Here is a 19365-nt window from a genome sequence, read left to right as displayed (position 1 = left end):
TGATGTCATCATTAAGACGTGCCCTCCACTCAAACCAAAATAATAATATGTTGTCGAGTCATGTTTTTTGCAGTGTAGTGTACAGATGCACTAACTTTACCTCCAAAGCCCCGCTCATCATCAACGCACCTCAGACTAGCGGTGATGTTCCGGTCACCGTCCATGTAACGACAGGTGACAGTGACATAAAACTCCGATGTGAGAGCTGTTCATGCAGCGGTTGTTATTGCTACTTTGTTGGCTTCCGTCAAGTTCTTTATTAGAGCTGTAGCTGCCTCATTGTACTTTTTCACACTCTGGTCGGTAATGGTCTTCCATGAAGGCAAGGTGTATTCGAGTTCCACGAGCCTTTGACAGCTCCACTCCTCCGACAACGCAAAGAGGAAACATATCGTCTGAAATCATTTAAGTCAATAAAGAAGTTATTTGTTTCTGTCGTTTGCTGTTACATGAGCGTTTAAGTACAACAAATCCACAGTGTTTTCCGCTAGCGCCGGCTGTTGGCCGGATGGCCGGACATTAAAACATTTTCAGCAGACAACTTTCTCTGTTTGTCTCCTCCGCCATGGCAAGGGTGTTTAATGAAGAATCACAATCTTCACAATAAAGCATGATTATAGTCTTAATCGTTGTCTGACCACATCTGTGGTGAATCTGATCAACCCACTTAGAGAACAACATTAAGTGTCAGGTCTAATAGTGCAGGCTGCTGAGCCACTTGCTTGGAAATGCAGAGGTCACAGGTTTGAATCTTACCAGGTGATGTTTTGACATCTAACACCCAAAATGAACATTTAAAAGCAGACCGAGAGATGATCCAGGTGTGAATGGGACTGGTGACTTATGGTGCAGAGTGTGAAGGCTTGAATCTCACATGTTACCAGGACCTGGATCAGCAAATGCCTCACAGAAGTGGTGAGGATCTGAAGAGTCAGGAGTAGGGGGTTATTAGACAGAAAACAATAAATGACTTTTGCAAAACTTGCAAACCATTTTTTTCTCTTTTCCTCTTGCTTGCAAACACACAGAAAAGCACATTTTAAATGCTTCATGTCCTCAAGAATTCATCCTGAACATGGGCAAACCCACATGGAGCCCACATGAGATTAGTGTGGGTTTTGCCCTGCCCACACTGCCCCATAGTAAACCCACAACTACCCACAGTGGGCCCGCACGGGCATGTTTGCTGGGATGAACACTGAAGGAATCCTAACCTAAAAACAAGCTAAGCATCTAGCCACAACCTGAGCTAACATCAGCAGCAGCTCATTTAAAAGCCCAATCTGCTTCTTCTTATTGCAGATGTCTGTTCCAGTGTTTTGCTTGCACCACAGACAGAAGATGCACACTTAAACAGAAACAGAACCATAAACACATCTCTGTGAAGTAAAACATAAATCTCCTCCCACCCCAACCAAATAAAAGTTAGTCAAATAAAAATAAGTTGATTCTTTAAAAAAAAAAAAAAAAAGGTGTCGACTATGCTTACTGTTTCGGTTAATCAACTAACTCCTAAAAGGCCATATTTTCTGGGTAAACACTTAGGCAGAGTAATTGCACATGTTAAAAGTAGTGGTAGAGTCATTTCAAACACTTACATTTATTGAGATCCAGAAGAAAAAAAATGATTATAAAACTGCATGTTGAATGAATGGAATAATGAAAATAATAAAAACCATATAACAGGATCTGATTTTAGAACATGACATTAGAACGCAACATTAGAACATAGCATTAGAAGAACATTATCAGTCCCCTTTTTGGGCCCTCTGCTCCTCCCAATCCCAACCCTGATCTCTTGCGTTGCACAGCCAGGTTTTAATCAAGGCTTCACCCTCACAGCATCTAAGAAAGAAGAGGAAGAAAGAAATCATTTGTAATGTAAATGTAAAAAACAAGACTGGAGTTGTCCAAGAGAAACATATACGCTTGTGTTTTCCATACTGGGTAGATGTATCACACTGCAGCTTAAATAAAATACTGCGTGTAAATATGAAAACTTTGGAGTTACCTGTAGGTGTATTCTTCATCTTTGGGAAGACCCCAGCCACATCCACACACCTCAGACACCAAGAACACCAAGAGGAAACTATCAACATTTGCTGCAACACCCAAACTCCCAAATGTCAAACTAACAAAGCCACCTGGAATTTATAACTGTAACACAATTCTGAATTTAGAGTCGTAATTCCTTACACCTGTTTCTTTACATTGTATTGAATAATCTCATTGTCAGTATACATTCAACTGCCTGGCACCATGTGTCTTGGCATATTAGTTGCTAGGACCACTTGTTGCCACTAGATGTCCTTGTAGATCAAGCATATATTCAATGTCTGCGGCAAGCACATAGAAATGAGCCTCTTTTCAAATGTTAATGCTACTTCCATTTTAGGCTAGGTTTAAGTTTTGACCAAGTAGGGTGGCCAAACGTTTGGACATAAAACAATTAAAGGTGCATAAGAAAGTAAAAGTGCATAATGTTTCAGTGGATGATTGTCTTTTATGTGGCGTCATATAAGCCTAGCAGGAATAATCAGGAAATAGTGTTGCCCAGTCTCAGACTAGGGCGTCTGATGTTGTATGTTGTATGAGTGAGGTGAGAAATACGGTCTTTTAAAATCTAATGTAAAAATACAAATATTAATAGTTGAAACTATGTAAGGTCTTGGATTCAGATATCTTATCACCAGCTAAAGGGTGATGACATTGGGGCTCTGGCGAAAGATGACAAATTATCATATGGCTATGATTGCCTATGAAGTATGCATGAAGGTGTCTGATTGGACAGGTGCCGGCAGGAAAACTGTTGCCAGTCAGGGGTACTGACATTTTAGGTCAGAGATAGGTGAGAGGAGAGAGCAGATGGCGCTCAGGAGGGGAGACGGTGCTGGCAGACGACCTAGACACTGGGCAGGAAAGCTCTGGGTTAAGTAACAATTACCAACATGATCAAAATTTTGGGAGATACATTACGTAATTAAATTAATTACCAAAAGGAAGAATATGGGAACAGTATGCCTATGTATACAACACAGCACCAACATATTAACATATACACAGAACACATTTTCCTCTGAATATCATTTATTGTTCAATCTACATCAGTTGGTCCTTGGACGAACCGCCTCCACTCATTTCATAGTTTGTAGGATACATTTATGACCAAAGAACACATTTCACACTGCTACAGATTGACAGAACTGCCATATCGAATGTTAAGATATCTATTTACTGTCATGCTGAGTGTTTTTATCAGTAGTAATGACTTACTGATGCTGTTACTGCTGCTAGTGTGGCTTCTGGCATAATAATGGCATCTATAAGTCCCGGTGGGTGGACGGCATTCCATAGTATCGTCCTTCTATGGTAGGAATTTGTACTGTAATTTACAGTTAGATGAAACTGGACCTTACATTGTCTGGCCCAGCTTAAAACAAATAGACAGACAATGTAATATGTTAATACTTTGTAGAAAACATCATATGCATTGATACTCTCACCAGTCCTCATAGCACAATGTCTTACTTGTACCTATGTTTATTAGTTGTGCAATATTTGAAGATAGTAAACAGCTATGATCGTATAGAGATCTTAATGTATCTACAGCTTTGTATATCCTTTTGGTTATGAGGATTAGCATAGTCATCCTGTACCTAATAGTATTTCATGATTACATTGTATATAAAAAAAGAGTGACATTTCTGTACATGTATGTCTTTTTGTTTTGTACATAGCTGTAATGGTTAGCTTTCAATTTTCACATTGTCTCACTCTGTCTCTCACCATATTTTATGGTAACTCCTTTGTAGCTTCACTTTGGCAGTCAAATCCAGTGGTGTGGATGGAGGATCCATGGCCTCCCTTGTCCAAACACTTGACTCTTAGAGAGCCAAGTCATCCCAAGACTCACGTTCCTGCCGTGCCCTCAGACGGGCCGTCTTGTGCAGCATAGTTCCTTGTATAGTCTTTGATAGTTTGTTGTTAGTGCTTTCGCGACTAACCAATGTTGTGCTAGTTTATAGAACCCCCTTTGTCTGGCTGGTCTGTAAAAGGCCGTTTCACAGTTAAGTCCCAAGCAGCAGTCTTGTTCAGGGGTGAGGTGAGAGATGCCAGAGGCTCTGAAGGGCCAATGGTGCTGGTCCATTCACTCCAGCCAGATGCTAGACCAGTGGTTCCCGATATTTTCCTTCGCTTACACTCAAAAGCTTTTCAAGCTCCTTCTACTTTGTGCCATATTTAATTATTTTATACTGCCACTCATGCAAGACTCCCTGTAATCCTTATCATTGGGAAACACTGTGCTAGCCTGGATTGACCAGCCTTTTATGGCATGCAGCTAATACGGCTATTTCAGCTATAAAACTGGCTGTTTGAAGTATATATTTCTTGCAGCAGTATTAGACAAAGTACACTGTAATGAAAGCTGGAAGGACAATGAGTGTGATGAAAGCTTGTAATATGACACTTGTGAGCCATGTAGTACATACATTTAATCAGGAGCATCTGATGTTAGCTGTATTAGCTACAGTTGCTAGCCTGTTGTGGTTTTAATGGCTGGCTGGGGTAAAGGCCTGTATACGTTGTTGCCCTTCAGGGCCCTGGGACTGTCCATGACCTTTAACATTAGGACCAGGAACCATCTCTCAGGGAGAGGCCTTATTCGAAATATAGATGCCAAGATGCAGGTCAATGAGGAAAGAAGAAAAAGTATCCAACCACGGTCTGCATTTACTTAAAGTAGTTAAGACTTACAAGGTTTTCATATGAACAGGCAAAGTTGTCATTTTGTGGAACAAATATTCAGTGGAGGATACTTTTTCACTCTTGCATTCACTTGCTCTCCCCTCAGCCTTGCTTCTCAGCTTTCTCTCTCCCTCTCTTCCCCTTTCGTCCTCCAGCTCTTCTTTTTTCCTTCACAGGCTGTTCTTGTCGGGCAACTCGGCCTCCGGACTGCGGGGAAAGTAGACAGTAGCCTTGTGCTCCTCGTAGCGGTCAATGTGCTTAAGGTGTACCACCATGTGCAGGGCGTAGGCTAAGACGAGGAGCAGGATCAACGATGTCACCAAGCCCATCAGGATGGCCGGCGTCAGGAAAGTGGCGCAGTCGCTGGCTGACGCGAACTTGTCTGACTGCACATTGAAGGCCTGGATCTGGAAGAGCAGAGAGGAGGCAGAAAGATCAGATGAGGCTGAACTAAAGAGGACAACTGGCTCTTACTGGGCTTACCAGGCACAGAGACACTGGGCAGATGGACAGGTTGAGACAGCCTAGCAGATGGCTAAACAGACAGATTGACACACTGCCAAACACACAGTAAACAGACAGCCAAACAGGCGGAACACAAAAGGAAATGGCTGGCAACACACACATGCACACACATAGGAGACAGGGTAGAAAGACCATGATATAACAGTGATTGTGCAGACATTACGAGAAGAGTTACACAACAAAGGCTGGACCCCTTGTGCAAAAGTGTACCTGGAAATCAGTGAAAGTGATGTGCCAGTTAGCGGATGTGTCAGTGTGGGAGCTGGGCACTAGCAGGGTGTCATATTTGTGCAGGCTGCTGACGTGCTGGCAATGGTAGGATGAGGTGGCAGGAGCGTAGACCTCGCTGGCGTTGAAGGTAGCCTCCTGGGTCCAGTTGTAGTGGATGTGAACACTGTCTAGTGTGAACCAGTTTTGCCCAGCTGCCTCATAAAAAGTATTGGACATCTGAAGCCTAATACAAAAGACAATGCAGTTAGTTACACACACAGCCCACACATCTGTGCCTGTAAGCTATGTATTTCAATATAAAAATTGACTAATTAATATGATAAATTAATATGATATATCAATATGTTATTAATATGATAATAACATATTGATTTTTAAGTTGGTGGTCAGTGAAAATATTTGAAGTAAACGTGCATTTCACCTGATCACTAGACCTCGTAGATCCTCCACATCACCGAACCTCAGTGAAAGGCTGTTGCAGAAGAAAACCACAAACATTGATTAAATATTTATTAATGTGCCCTTCCTGTCTTGTAATGTGTGTGCAACAATTCATTAAAAACCAAAACAGATTACTTCTGACCCTATCTGTCCACAAGTTGGTTCGACTTACGTAGCTTTCTCCTTGGTGCAGACGGAGCCTTTAGTGTCCACAGGTGAGTTGGTGTTAAAGACCCTCTCGGTCAGATCAATGAAGGTATGGTTTCTGTAGCGGATTGCCAAGCGCTTTGCCTTAAACAGAATGCAGGTCTTCCCGTTGTAAGACACACTCAGAGGGCCATAAGGCCCCATCAGAGACTGGAGCAGCTTCCTCTTACTGTGAGACATCCCTGGCTGATGCCAGTTAAAAGGCTGCAAACATATGACAAAGAATGGAGTTAAGTACAGGAGAAATAGAGAAACTGCAGTAAACTGGCAGACAAGCCAGTTTTGCATTCTTTGACTGCAGGGCAGATTTTTATTCCGATACATACACATAAATTGTGCCCCATTTCAGCGGCTGGATACTTGGAAAGATGTGGCCCACAGAATTTGCTCATCCTGCTCCTCTTTTTTAAATTAAAGTATCTAACATCACAAAAACAAAAACAAGCGGCACATTTGTGCACTGTTGTTTGGCTGCTGAATCAAAAATTCATCACCAGGAAGTTAACCTTGCATGGCCAAGATATGTAAAGACTAGTCATAAACTGATGGAAATGATAAACTGATATGATAGTAGGAATTAAGTATAGAAATGCAGACTTTGGATAATCCAGCCACTGAACAGGAACCCAGCAATAAACACATTCAAGTTACTTCCTCTTCTAAATAGTGTTATACAGCCATTTCAGTCAGATCATTCTTCTCATACAACACGCATCAGCCCAATCTGTGTATGTCACTACCTAGCAGCTCCTGATTTATTCAACACAACCCATGCTGTGATATTTTATTGCATAGGGCAATTTTTTTTTTCTTGTCGTTCTGATGATAAAATATCAGTAACGTGTGTAAGTTCAGTGTTTCCAACCACCACTGAATCTCAAATGAGGAAGGAGTAGTGTTGTATTGTCATCTCAGTGGAAAACAGGAGCTTTCTGAATTTGCATATAATAGTGTTTTGGCTGTTAGACTGAATTTCTGCACTGTGCAGATAGAAACTGCCCCCTCTGGTTTTTAATCTCTTCGCTCAGAGGCCACATCTCATTGGAGGGCATTTGGGCTAATCCAGCACTATTTTACAAGACATGTAAAGTAGCACATTGACTATGAAATTCATTTTATTTGCTTGTTTATATTAAAGTATGTAAATAATGATTGAAAATGTGAGAGCAATGACAAATTCTAGAGCATTTAAAAGCTGCAATACTGAATACAGTAGTTTAGCAGAGGTTACGGCAAGGAATCAGTTCATCCATATGAAACATGTAACCCTGCCTGGATGTATCAGCTGATACAGCAACTGAATTTTCAGTCAGAGTAGTCCTATGTGTGTGGGTGGCGAGGATGTTTTACCTCTGGTGAATGTGAAACCAACAATATTCCCACATCCAAGGTCAAGCAGTGTGGCTGAGTGAGTGCGCTCTGTTTTGTTTGTGGGCATCCCAGCGTGTGTGTGTGTGTGTGTGTGTGTGTGTGTGTGTGTGTGTGTGTGTTTGTACGTACAGATAAAGATAGAGGGCTGATGGTGGAGATAGTGAGGAAGGGCGGGGGGATAGAGTGTATGTACCTGCAGTATTCTCCTGAGTGGGTTTTCATCCTCAGGCGTCAAAAAAACCTCTTCACTTTCTAAGCCGTACCCACCATCTTGACCTGAAAGCACGTACACACGTTACAGCGCGCTGAGAGATTATATCAGTTTACATATTAAGATGATTGCAACGCTGCATTGCAGATTGCAACATAATCGTGAAAGTTCAGCCGATTTCACACACGACAGACACACAAACACGAGCTCAAAGAGATTCTGCGTACACCTCGGTGCTCAGGCTGCTATCTATTTTCAGTTGTTTTGCGTCATCACAGTGACTCATCAGCAGTTTATTTCACAGTTAGGGTAGTATTGTTCAGTGTTTACAAATACTGTTCATCTTGTTCCAGAAACATATGATTTGCAGTCACATAATTTTAAGGAATGTCTCCATCAGTTTTTTCTGCCTTTTAGTCAAAGGGCCTAAATATAGCCACACATCTGAACTGCCTCTGAGGTGTATGGATCTCACTCTCTCTCTCTCTCTCTCTCTCTCTCTCACACACACACACACACACACACACACACACACACACACTTCAAAATCTTTTTGTATTACAACATAGCAAAGATGTCTCCAGCATTAGGAATGAAATGCATTTGTCAGGACTATCTATCCAACACATCAGCATCAAAATTACCATGGCAGGTTTGATTGAATCAGGCCTTGTGTCACACTAGATTTGTTACTTACTTGATGTGACTCTTGTTGCTTGTTTGGGATTCTCTTTGCTGTGGAAAAGACAGAAGACACAATAAGCTCTTGTGCTCACGAGATGCAGGGAAGTGTTTAAGGTTTCTCTTTTTTTTTTTCTTTTTTTTTGATAATGGTCCATAATGTGTACAGGATGCTTATTTAACATTTTCCCTCAAGCAGGAAAGTTCATTGTCTCCTGATGCAGACGCAGCAAAAACACAGGGACAGCTTTGTGGGCTAGTCTATATGAATACAAAAACAAACAAACAAAAAAAGTCTACAGATATTATATGTTGAAAATAAATTTCATAAATGTATAAAATGAGTGTTTCTAGTCAGTGTCACAAATGATTATACCCACTTTCATACACATTTTATACAATATAAGCCAGTTTGTTTTATTAGCAAATTCAAAGCTATGAGCTTTCTAAGTTAAGCACCGCATAACTAAATGTATACCTAGCTAAAAGCAGTGCAGTCAACTACACCAGCCCTGCAATAAAACATGGAGATTATAATGTTCAGGTTTTTTAAGCTGTATAATCATTTAGGAGGATGTGGTGTTGTTGAACTGTATTGCATTATTCAGCAGGAAAAGTGTTTCTGTTATTCAGCCTACCCTTATTGATATAAATGGGGTGGACAAAATAATAGAAATATATCCCAGCATACTGCACTACAATTAAATAACACCACAAACTGCAGCAAAATGATCATAATCAACATCTCTCACAGCAAAAAGTGAACATTATGAGGTAGGTTTTATTACAAGGCTGTTGTATTAGTCTGCAAAAGTTGTGGTTAGGTGTACCTAATAAACTGACAGTAGTGACTAAACTACTACATGTATTTGTTTTTACAAATATGTATGACAGTGACAATAGTTAATAATACCAATTAATTAATAATAATTAATTTTTGAGTACCCAGGTGGATAATGGTGCTAACCATGAACCATTGTTGCATGCCATTCCCTCTCTAGCTCCTCTCATTTCCTGTCACCTCTCACTGTTAAGTATCAATCAAAAGCCTAAAATGCCTCACAAAATACTTACTAAACATTTTCATTTGATTCATAGACTTAATTAATTATGTTTCAGAGCATATTTTTCACATGGGACTGCACAGGGCACAACTACACAACAGCTCACAAAGTCAGTCTTTATGTGGTGTATTGCTTTTACAAAATGACCGATCTTTGATGTGGGACTCGACCTATATAGTGCACAAGGGACAGAAGACAAACCACTTCCTTTTCCTTCACGTGTTTGCCCTGGCCATCCTGCTCTCAGTCTAACTAAACCCTGCACAGCCTTGGACTTCTTGAAGTAATCCTGATCCTTTAAACTGACTAATCAAAGACGTAATACGGCAGCAATGGGCTTACTGAGCGGCGTTGACATGGTTAGTTTTGCTCCCTGTGATGGTCCACCCATTGCTCTGACTGTGTGGTCTGTCCTCGCCCGTCCTTAGCCATCAACGGGGCCGACCCTTTAATCTCCACACAATAGCCAGTTATAATGGGCTTGTAAGACGTAAACCCTAAGACCTATGGGAGTGGATTCTGCCTTTTCTGTCACGTCACCGGGCATCACTTCAGTCTGTTTATTTCTGTTTGGTCATAGATATCTCAAATCGTTTTATGAATTGCAGCACAACAAAAGCAACGTCTGTGAAGAACTTCTTTCATTGATATTATCTTTGTTATCCTTAGCTGTGATCTTGCAGGAAAGGCCTTTTTTAGAAGATACACAAAATAGACTGAAGATGACCTGAATATTTGTACTAAATTTAAACACACAAAAACTGGTCAATAGCTGCGACTGCTGTTGTTAAGGACTGTTTACACTTTGTTTTTCTCTCAAATGGTGACCCAGACACTGATTACCCAGAACTGTCCCACATATTGCAGTTAAGTGATCTATCAACTCCTGCCTACATTTAGTAATAAAATGGGTTGGGGAATTGTGATTCAACTGCTTAAAACTGACCCTAAGGCTGTTGTTGGCTTATTCATCCATGTGCACGTGCACAATATCTCAGACACAGCTGACCGCATTTTGTTTTTTCAGATTAAAGTTATAATTCATCCCGTTATTGGTCCAGGTTGGAGTGATTGCAATTACAGGTCAATACAAGGTGAGCAGACTCGGGCAGCGTCTAACGAACAAAAATAAAATGAACAGGTCTCGTTTCTGACCGTGATGGAAGTTTCAGTTTGAGGGTATGTTGCCAGACATATCAATGCCAGCAGCCTGAAGCAATTATCTACCCGTCTGGTGCAGTTTTGCACCTGGGCAATATTGTATAGTTTAGTGCCAGATGGATTAGGATTAGCGGTAAGCGCAGGCCAGGTCCACTGGAGCCCAAATATGGAGAGGCATAGTCCCTGAACAAGATGAAGAGATTAAGGCATGATGTCAGAGCTTGCAGCATTCTGGACAGTTGAAGCGCTAATTAATAGATTTGAAATGACCCCTGAAATTGTGACTTACTGTAAACTGGTCCAGTGGAATTGCACTTTGACCATGGCCATTATACAGTAATTGATTTAAGTTCAACAGTCCAACTATGGTAGTTTAAAGCTATTTTGTTAGATTTGTGCAGTTAGTATTTCCTTGTGAAGTATAACAGAATATAAATATGCACTTCCCTTCTTTAATGGACCTATCTTGATTGAATTTATTATGTTGGACTGCTAATTTATTAATATTATGCTCGCAATGCTCTTGTACTGTTACGTCTTTTTTGTTATTACTGATTGATAAAAAGGTTGCTGATATTTTTATTTCCATAAACGTACTTAATTTTCTCAGTTGAATGAAAACCTGATGGTGTCATACGTATACAGGTTCAAATTCTGCAATAACACAAGCTCATGGTATCCAGCATGTTGACTTTGGCTACTTGTTCGTTGTACAGCGTCGGTTCTGACTTTGTTTCGGGTCCCTTATCACATAGCTGCAGAGTAACCAGTTGGGCTTTCTCAATAAATCAAATGAATTTGAAACAAGCTTCGGTGTAGGTGGACAGGTAATGTTGGCCGCACGATGATGTCTGTAGAACAAGAGTCAGTGATCATTACTAAACTGTCACTCCCCGTCTGAGCTCTTCAACCTACATTCCACTGTCTGTGTGTGTGTGTGTATGTGTGTGTGTGCCAACTTCAACGTCAGCAGCATGATTGGATAAATTGGAAACTCCCTGGGATATGTGTGCATTTGTGTGTGACCGCATGCTGGATTGTATGTGAACACATTCCTATGAACTAACTTGTATGTGATCCCTGCATGTGCTATTGTAAGAGTAACAATTCAAGAGTTTATGTGTATGGTGATCCAAATATTTACATTTGCCCAGGTGAATGCTGGGCAAGCATGTTTGTATATGAAAGAGCTGCCAAATGCACTATGCCTTTGGCAGCCAGCAGCTGTGACTGAAACCTCAGTGGCATGGTAGATGCTTGGACTTTTCTTGCCTGCGCTGTTATGCGAAACCTCGAGCCTTGTGACAAAATAAAGGTTAAAAATCCCTGTAGACATTTATATTTTATATTGGTTTACATATTTATGAATTCATGTAAACACTGCACAGCTAGTTGGTGACTCACAATTGTTAGTGTCGTTGTAAACAAGCTGCTCTGCACACCCCCTCCCCTCACCCTTGCCCATCCCAAACACAAGTGATAAAGCACTCCTTCCACTGCACCTACCCAGGCCTCAGCTGGCTGAAAGGGGCCAGAGGAATCTGTGCGAGCGTGAGTGTGTGTGAGTGCTAACTAAAACCCAGCCGTTTGTTCCTGTGCCAGTTTCGCGAGGTCAGCAACCCAGGACTGCTGCGGCCCCGTCATTGGCTCAGCCTGTCACACGGTGCCTGGGTGCTGAACAGGCCCTTTATATAATCAAAGCCAAGCCAGAGCCACTCCTTGGCTCACCTCGCTCCCTCTGCACATCCTTAAATGTGTGTGCACGCAAGTGCACAGGCACGCACCTACACATCACGTATATCCAATATAGCTAGCGCAAGATTAACTGGAATACATCAGGGTGAATGTATGGTTGCAGTTATTTTTAGATATGTAAATGGATGGCTTTAAAATCTTAAAAACAATGGGAATTGTCTGCACTACTGACTGTATACTGATCAATACATTTCACTGCACATCCTCATTGAAGCCCACAGATGGATAGCTGATTATCATCCCTCTGCTGTGTGCTGCTAAGCAGAGAGAAGGTGTGGTGCTTGCTCCCCAAACTTGTAAACAAGTCCAGTTTGCCTCTGCTACCATAGAGTGCTGAGCCACTGCACTCAGACTCTCTGTAAACCAGGATCAGTCCATCCGAGCCTCTGCATCCTAGCACTTAGTTCTGTTGAGTGCAGTAATCAACTGTTTTCTATGTGGTTCATTTAGCTCACTGTAAACTACAGTTTTCATTAAAAGAAGGTGACATTTATCATCTGAGTGTGAACCTTTAGTTTTTCACCTTAGAACCATTGTCATTGTGGATATCAATAGTGTATCACACTATAGTGATGTGCTCTTGTGCTCATATTTCCTTGTATTATGCCTACATGAAATTTCAAACCCAGCTATGATAGTATTTCATAATGTACAGGGTGAACTCCCTTTGCAAAGTGATGTTAATGTCAGAAACTGTATTATTTTGGGGGATATATGTAAAATACATTGCAATTTCATTCATTAAAAAGTACTCCATGGTTTGGTAAATTGTTGCGTCCCTGACACGGCAGGAAAACATGTCTTAATCCCACACTGTGCAGGTGCTGGCCTATTAATAGATTTATCAGCGCAGATTAAGCTTTAGTAGTTTACTAAGATGCTGCTCAGAGCCCTGTTGCCATTTCAATCTAGCTTTGATTGAGGCTTCAAATTTGACCTGAGGTCAAGTGCCAGAGTTGTCTTAAACTTCCTACGCTTCTGAGATCAAATGCACTAGCGCTGGTGTGTACAGACCAACATCATGACTGCATTCAAATGGGGAGCTGCACACATATCTATGCTAATAACTATTCACTTGTGACTTGATCTTTTCTCACTCTCTTTGGTTTCTGAATCTAGCTGTAAAATAAACAGCCATACACATTTTTACACATATAAATAAAACATGCTAAAATTAGCTGTTGGTCTTTTATCCATTTAATCTTTCTTTGAAAGCGGATCAGTGAACCACTGGAAATTCAATACTTTGACCTCTAATCTGCATCTATATTTGGGTCACTTTGTTGGTGTTCAACAGTTTTAAGATAAATTTAAGCACATGTTGACTACACTATGACAGATAAACCATTAAAACTGCAAACAAAGTACTGCACAAGACATCAACATTTCACTAAGCTGAGAAAAAAACAAAAAAAACAAAAACAATGCTTGAGAATTAGTTTACCTTAATATGGTAGAACGCATGATTCTTGTGCTACTGTGCTGACCCCATTTAGTCTTGGTAAATGTGTCACTAACCATTTTTCATTGGATAGTGTGAATGATATAATGTCATTTGAGTGTGCTGTACCAGGCTCAAGAAATGGGGTCATATATAATTAATTTTTTTAAGATATCTACTAGGCCAGATTCATTTAACACTGTTTTTCAATAGTAATTTTATGAAATTAAGATTTTATTGTAATTAAAATGTGACTTGTATATATGTAAAATGTAATACGTTTTTATGTCTTAAGTGTCGCACCTTGCTGTGCATGTTTTCAGTCAGTTTCATCAGGTATTTGATCTTTTCACTGACACGCTTTTAAAATAACCCATCAAAAACTGTGTCTCACTGTCTAGTAATTCTGGCCCTTGAAAATGCACCATCTTTGCATTTTCCCCCTTTGAAGTTCATACTACTCATTACAACGTTTGTGACCGGCTTCGTACAACATCCATTTTATGTGTCTGCTTTCTTGTCCTGCAATAAAAAGCTTACAACAGCACCATTTTTTTTATTTGCAAACAACTATACTACAGCTGCAAAAATCTCATCTTGCAGTAGTTTCCCTCTCGTATTTTATCGTAGCCTGTGTTGTGCTGTTGAGAGCCTCAGTCTGGATGAGTGAAGAGGTCATTTCCAAAATTGCAAACTTAGTCTTTTGACCCCTAATCTGTGCCCATATTTGGATCACATTCATTTTCTGCAGACATGTATTACGCTTGGATTGTTTTACAAATATCGCTGCCATAGAGATTATTACAGTTACATAAAAATGTGTAAACATGTCGAACTTTGTCAAATTGTCCATGATGTTTTGAACTGCAATTAGTTTGTTTTAAACAGGCAATAGTCATGTACTTCTAACATAATTTCCTAGAAAGTTGGATGATGATGAGTAGGTTCTTTCTGACCTGTATTTTTAATGTTGTAAAGTTATGAGCTTGTCATCGTACCTCACATGTCATTTACCACAGAAAATCAGGCTTACCGAACATTTTCTACTCATTATCTTCCTGCAACCCCAAGTGTATCAGCAGTAGATGCTTCTATCTCACTGTACCTTTCCCTCTGCATTTCCAACCAATGTTATGCACCATACAAGGCCTACGGAATGAAAGCCATGAAAGGCTCCTCTTATATAACAGCATCTTGGAGTGTGTCAGAGCTGAGAAAAGAGCTGTGACTGGGGACTGGAACTGTTACGTCGCAGAGTTACGTACAAAGTTTGATCCATGGGAATAAGCTCAAAAAACCCCAGGAGAAATTAATGTAGCCGTTCTCTGTCGGAGCGACTGCAGTGAAAAGTTAAGATAGGGATCTGTCAGGGTTTCACAAACACTAGATTGAGCTGGAATGAGAGCAATCCCGTGAGACTTTGTATATTGAATTCTAAATCCAATTTATGTGTGCCCCTGACTTCCGAACATGTGTACAGATAAGATTGTTTGAGCAATAAATGAAAGCGTGACAGCAATAATCTCTCATTCTCTAAAGATTTAAGTGCATTACTGCGCTGAAAAAGTAACAACAAGGCAAATCGTTTGAGCAAAGGCTAAAGAGCATCGTGCAGGAAACTGCAGCACATTATGGCTTTGAAGCATTTGCGCTATAGAGGATTGTGTGAGCCCTCATGCATGGCATAGTTTCAAGAGCCTTACATGGCTTTGGCACAATATTATAGGTCTTTGCCTTGATGTCTCTGTAAGCAGGCAGGAACACAGTGCTGAGCGAAGGCCCAGGCTGCCGGCTCAGTCCCCCGTCCCTGTGACACTGTTGTGAGTGCCCCCAGGTTTGAGTCCTGAATATTTTATCCAGATTTGACCTGCAGGACTGCATGTGCATTATGCAGACATGGCCGGCTAGAATTCCCCTCTCCACTCTTCCTCTCTCTCTCTCTCTCTCTCTCTCCCTCTCTCTCAATGACTGCATCAGTAAACAGACCCCAACAGACCATCCCTGATGCATCCTTTCCTCTCCTCCCTGTCCCATCCTTGTTTACCTTCCCTCCGTGCTGCTCCCCCTCTTCTCTCCTCTCTCCTTTCCTCTCTCTCTCTCTCTCCCCCCCTCTCTCTGTACCTCTCCTGCAGGCCCACTACCCCCGCCTTATTTAGCTCCCTCTCGCCAGACCAACACTACTGTACAGAGACAACGGCCCCATCCATGATCGATGAGCAGCGTCTGATGCAGTCCCCAAGACTGAGACAAACAAAGACTCTCAGCTCAGCTCTTTCTCCCTGACACACACACACCGCCTCGATGCCTGCATTCACAATCTGTGATACACCCAAGGTGAGATGGGAAAGAGGGGAGAAAGAGAGAGAGAGCGAGTGTGGGGTGAAGGAGAGAAAGAAAGACCCTGAGAGAACGCATCAGCATCCCAGCATCCCTGTATGCATCTCTCTATACCCCCCACCCCCCCACACCCCCCAATACACCCCCTCCTCTGTTCACAGCCTACGGACAGTGGATGGATTTACCTTCTGTCCAGGATTTCAGGCACTTCTTCATAGATGAGTCCCGGCTGCAGCTCTTCCTCAGTGAAGGAGAGCCCGGGCCGGCTGAGAGCAGACAGCAAGGCGAGGGAGCAGAGGAGGAACGCGTGTGCAGCCATTGAGACAATGAGAGGAGACTGCCGCTAGTTGAGCTCCGCTTCATAATCTGCTCTCCCAGCAGTGGCTGACTCTCAGCCTCATCTGACTGGCAGTCGCCGCGGCCAATCGGCGGCGAGCAGAGCCGATCGGCGTGCGTCACAGTGACCCCCCCCGCCCCCCCCCTCCCGCTGCACCTTCCCCTACTCCCCTCCCCTCTCCTCTCCCACCCCACACTCCCTTCTCTGTCATCCTCCCTCTGCCTCTCTCTCACTCCGCTCACCCTCCCACATCCACTCCTGTGCGCTCTCTATCTTCTCCTCCTGTCTTTCATGCACACATAGCCGCAGGCAAGCCCTAAGTATAGGCAGCGGCTCGTTCTTTTTCATAACACATCTCATCATACCTATGCTGCCTACAAATAACACACTGATACACATGTAGACACGCGCGCGTATGCACACACATGTCGGCACACACGCCTGCGCGCACGCCGTCACAGGAGCAGGCTCGCAGACGCACGCACACACACCTCTGAGGAAAAATCACCTGGGAATGTCAAGGTCAGATTGTATAGAGAGGATAGGAGGATGTTGACATGACTTTAGGTGGCCACAGAAGAAAAAAAAGCAGAGCCATGACTGCATGACCTAGATCTCCAGCGCGCTGCCACAATAGCAGAATTAATTCATTTGATCTATGTGTTGTTGTGAGCACTGAGAGGCCCCGCAGCTGAGGAAATTGTCCACTGAGGCTGCAAATATGGATGACAGGAGCAGCTGAGCAGCCATGGGATGAGACGGGGAACGAGGGTCCAACCCCGACGACCCCGACGGCTGATCCCGTTTCCTCCTCATTATTTAGCCCCCATGCGTGAGACGCCCCGGGATCTTGATACATCCTCTCATGTCTTTTATTCTGCATATCCAATGATGTGATGATTTTCAGCGCGCAACATTAAGAGTGGTTATATAACCAAATGTTGTGACCTACTATCATGGGTGATTTTCACATTGATGCGTGGCAATGATTCACACTGAAGGAGCTGCTGCAAAAACATTTCTGTTGTTTTTCTGTCATAAATCAGACAAGAAATTCCCTCCTCTCATACCTTTTGAAAAATAGTCATCTTCTGGAGTCATTAAGTTATACTTTTCCACTGAAGACTTAACAGGTATAGATGGGTGACAAATTAAAGGAAAGGAAAAGATCACAAGTGACTCTGAAAGAGAGTTCATTGTTAGGGCACAGATGACAGGAGCTTCAGTCACAAAAGGGACAGTGACCAAAGAGATGTCTGCATTTAGATCTATGGGACATTAGTAAACTGGGATGGAAATTGTGGTTGACAGTGCACATTTGATGACATACATTAGTGCAAAATGTAAGAAAAAACAGAAGAGCAACTCTTCCTCAGGTGACTGTTAATGTCAGTGCAGGACATGATCAGACTGTGTCAGCAAGAACAGTCCGTCAACAATTATGGATGTTATAGTCGGTTTGCAGTGCATAAACCCCTCATTTCAAGGACGAATGCACAATTGAGAGCTCAGTAGTGCAAAAACTACAGGCACTGGACGGCAGAGATGTGGGGAAAAAGTGATAATGTTAAGATGAGTCATTTCTCATCATTATCTCGACAAGTGGGGAAGTGTATTTGTGGCTTACACCAAGAGAATGGTATAGGTCTGAATGCTTGGCCCCTTACAGTGAGGGAATCTGGTGGATCTATTATGCTGTGGGGTGGGGGGGCATTTTGCTGGCGTGGTTTGGGTCCACTTGTTTCAACAGAGGGAAGCAATTTGTTCTGAGTGATCACCTGTAACATTTCCATCTATAGGAGAGGTTTGCCCTCCATCTGTAGTGCACAGGGGGGTCACTGACTGGTTTGATGAGTGTGACAATCATGTGAATCATATGCTACATTAAAGACCTGAAAAAAGAATTATATAGATATAGTCTGTGTTTGTGTGACGTGTGTGTGTATGTGTGTGTGTGTGCTAAGAGGGCTTAAGTATTGCTGAGGGTATGAGAGGTCAGCAGTGTCTCCTAGGCCATACAGTAACAGGAGGTGACTAAAGGCTGTCTCAGCCTTCTGCGTCTGCCTGCCACGGTCACTTCAGCAGGCCAGTGTGTCAGTCTACTGGAGGGAAAGAGCAAACTAGATTGTCACTGCTGCCATCAGAGAGTGACAGCATCACACAACATCCCACAGGAAGACATCCATCCATAATGACTTTAAAAGCAAATATTACGCTATGATGTCTCATATCATTAAGTCCAACAGCGTTAGATACTGGATACCCATCTCACCGATATGGGTGTTTAGTGCAGACAGTCTGTCTCACCGCTAATATGGTCTCGTTAAACTTCTTTAAACATGTGGTAGCACCAAGTGCCAAAAGTACAAAATTATAATGAAGCTAGAAAACAGACTCTGTTAAAGTGAGCTTGTGTCATTTTTAAAATAAGAAATAACACAATCTAGCTGTTGTAAATTAAAAGTTGAGCTCATGAACAATAAAGCAGAGCCTTGTCCAGTTCAACACACTGAGTGATTTTGCTGCTACAGACTTACTTGGTCTGGTATGACCAGAAATTGATATATGGCTAATGTTAGCTAATGCTAGCCAGCTTTTGTCAATTTGGTCAGTTCAGTTTTAAGCCGTGAATTTTGTAACTAAAACATATAATGCAGGAAGGGACAAAGTAACACAAAAACCTTTTAGTATTATCAAATACAATAGCCCTACATTATTAACACTATACTGCATTAGTGAAGCTTGTGTGTTGAAAATATCAAGGGTGTTAATTCAACTCAGTGGTCCTTTTTAAGGCTGTAGTCTGTGTTGGCGTTACATTGGGAATGAGAGTAAGGTGCTCTTTTTGTTGACCCAT

General features: G+C 42.0%; 1 protein-coding gene across 1 annotated transcript; it reads right to left on the bottom strand.

The window, feature by feature from the left end:
- Window positions 1–3751: 3751 nt before the first annotated feature.
- On the bottom strand, window positions 3752–16560 carry atp6ap1lb (ATPase H+ transporting accessory protein 1 like b). Its single transcript, XM_018668214.2, has 7 exons — window positions 16357–16560; window positions 8430–8467; window positions 7715–7797; window positions 6116–6354; window positions 5924–5974; window positions 5482–5725; window positions 3752–5153 (listed from the first exon to the last, which is right to left on the bottom strand). Exons 1-7 carry the CDS (start codon window positions 16488–16490, stop codon window positions 4917–4919), a joined length of 1026 nt encoding a protein of 341 aa, XP_018523730.1. The 5' UTR covers window positions 16491–16560; the 3' UTR covers window positions 3752–4916.
- Between the last annotated feature and the right edge of the window lie 2805 nt (window positions 16561–19365).

Source organism: Lates calcarifer, linkage group LG6 (genome assembly GCF_001640805.2).
Source record: "Lates calcarifer isolate ASB-BC8 linkage group LG6, TLL_Latcal_v3, whole genome shotgun sequence".
NCBI classification, from domain to species: Eukaryota; Metazoa; Chordata; class Actinopteri; family Centropomidae; genus Lates; species Lates calcarifer.
This window is presented reverse-complemented; position numbering and strand designations above follow the sequence as displayed.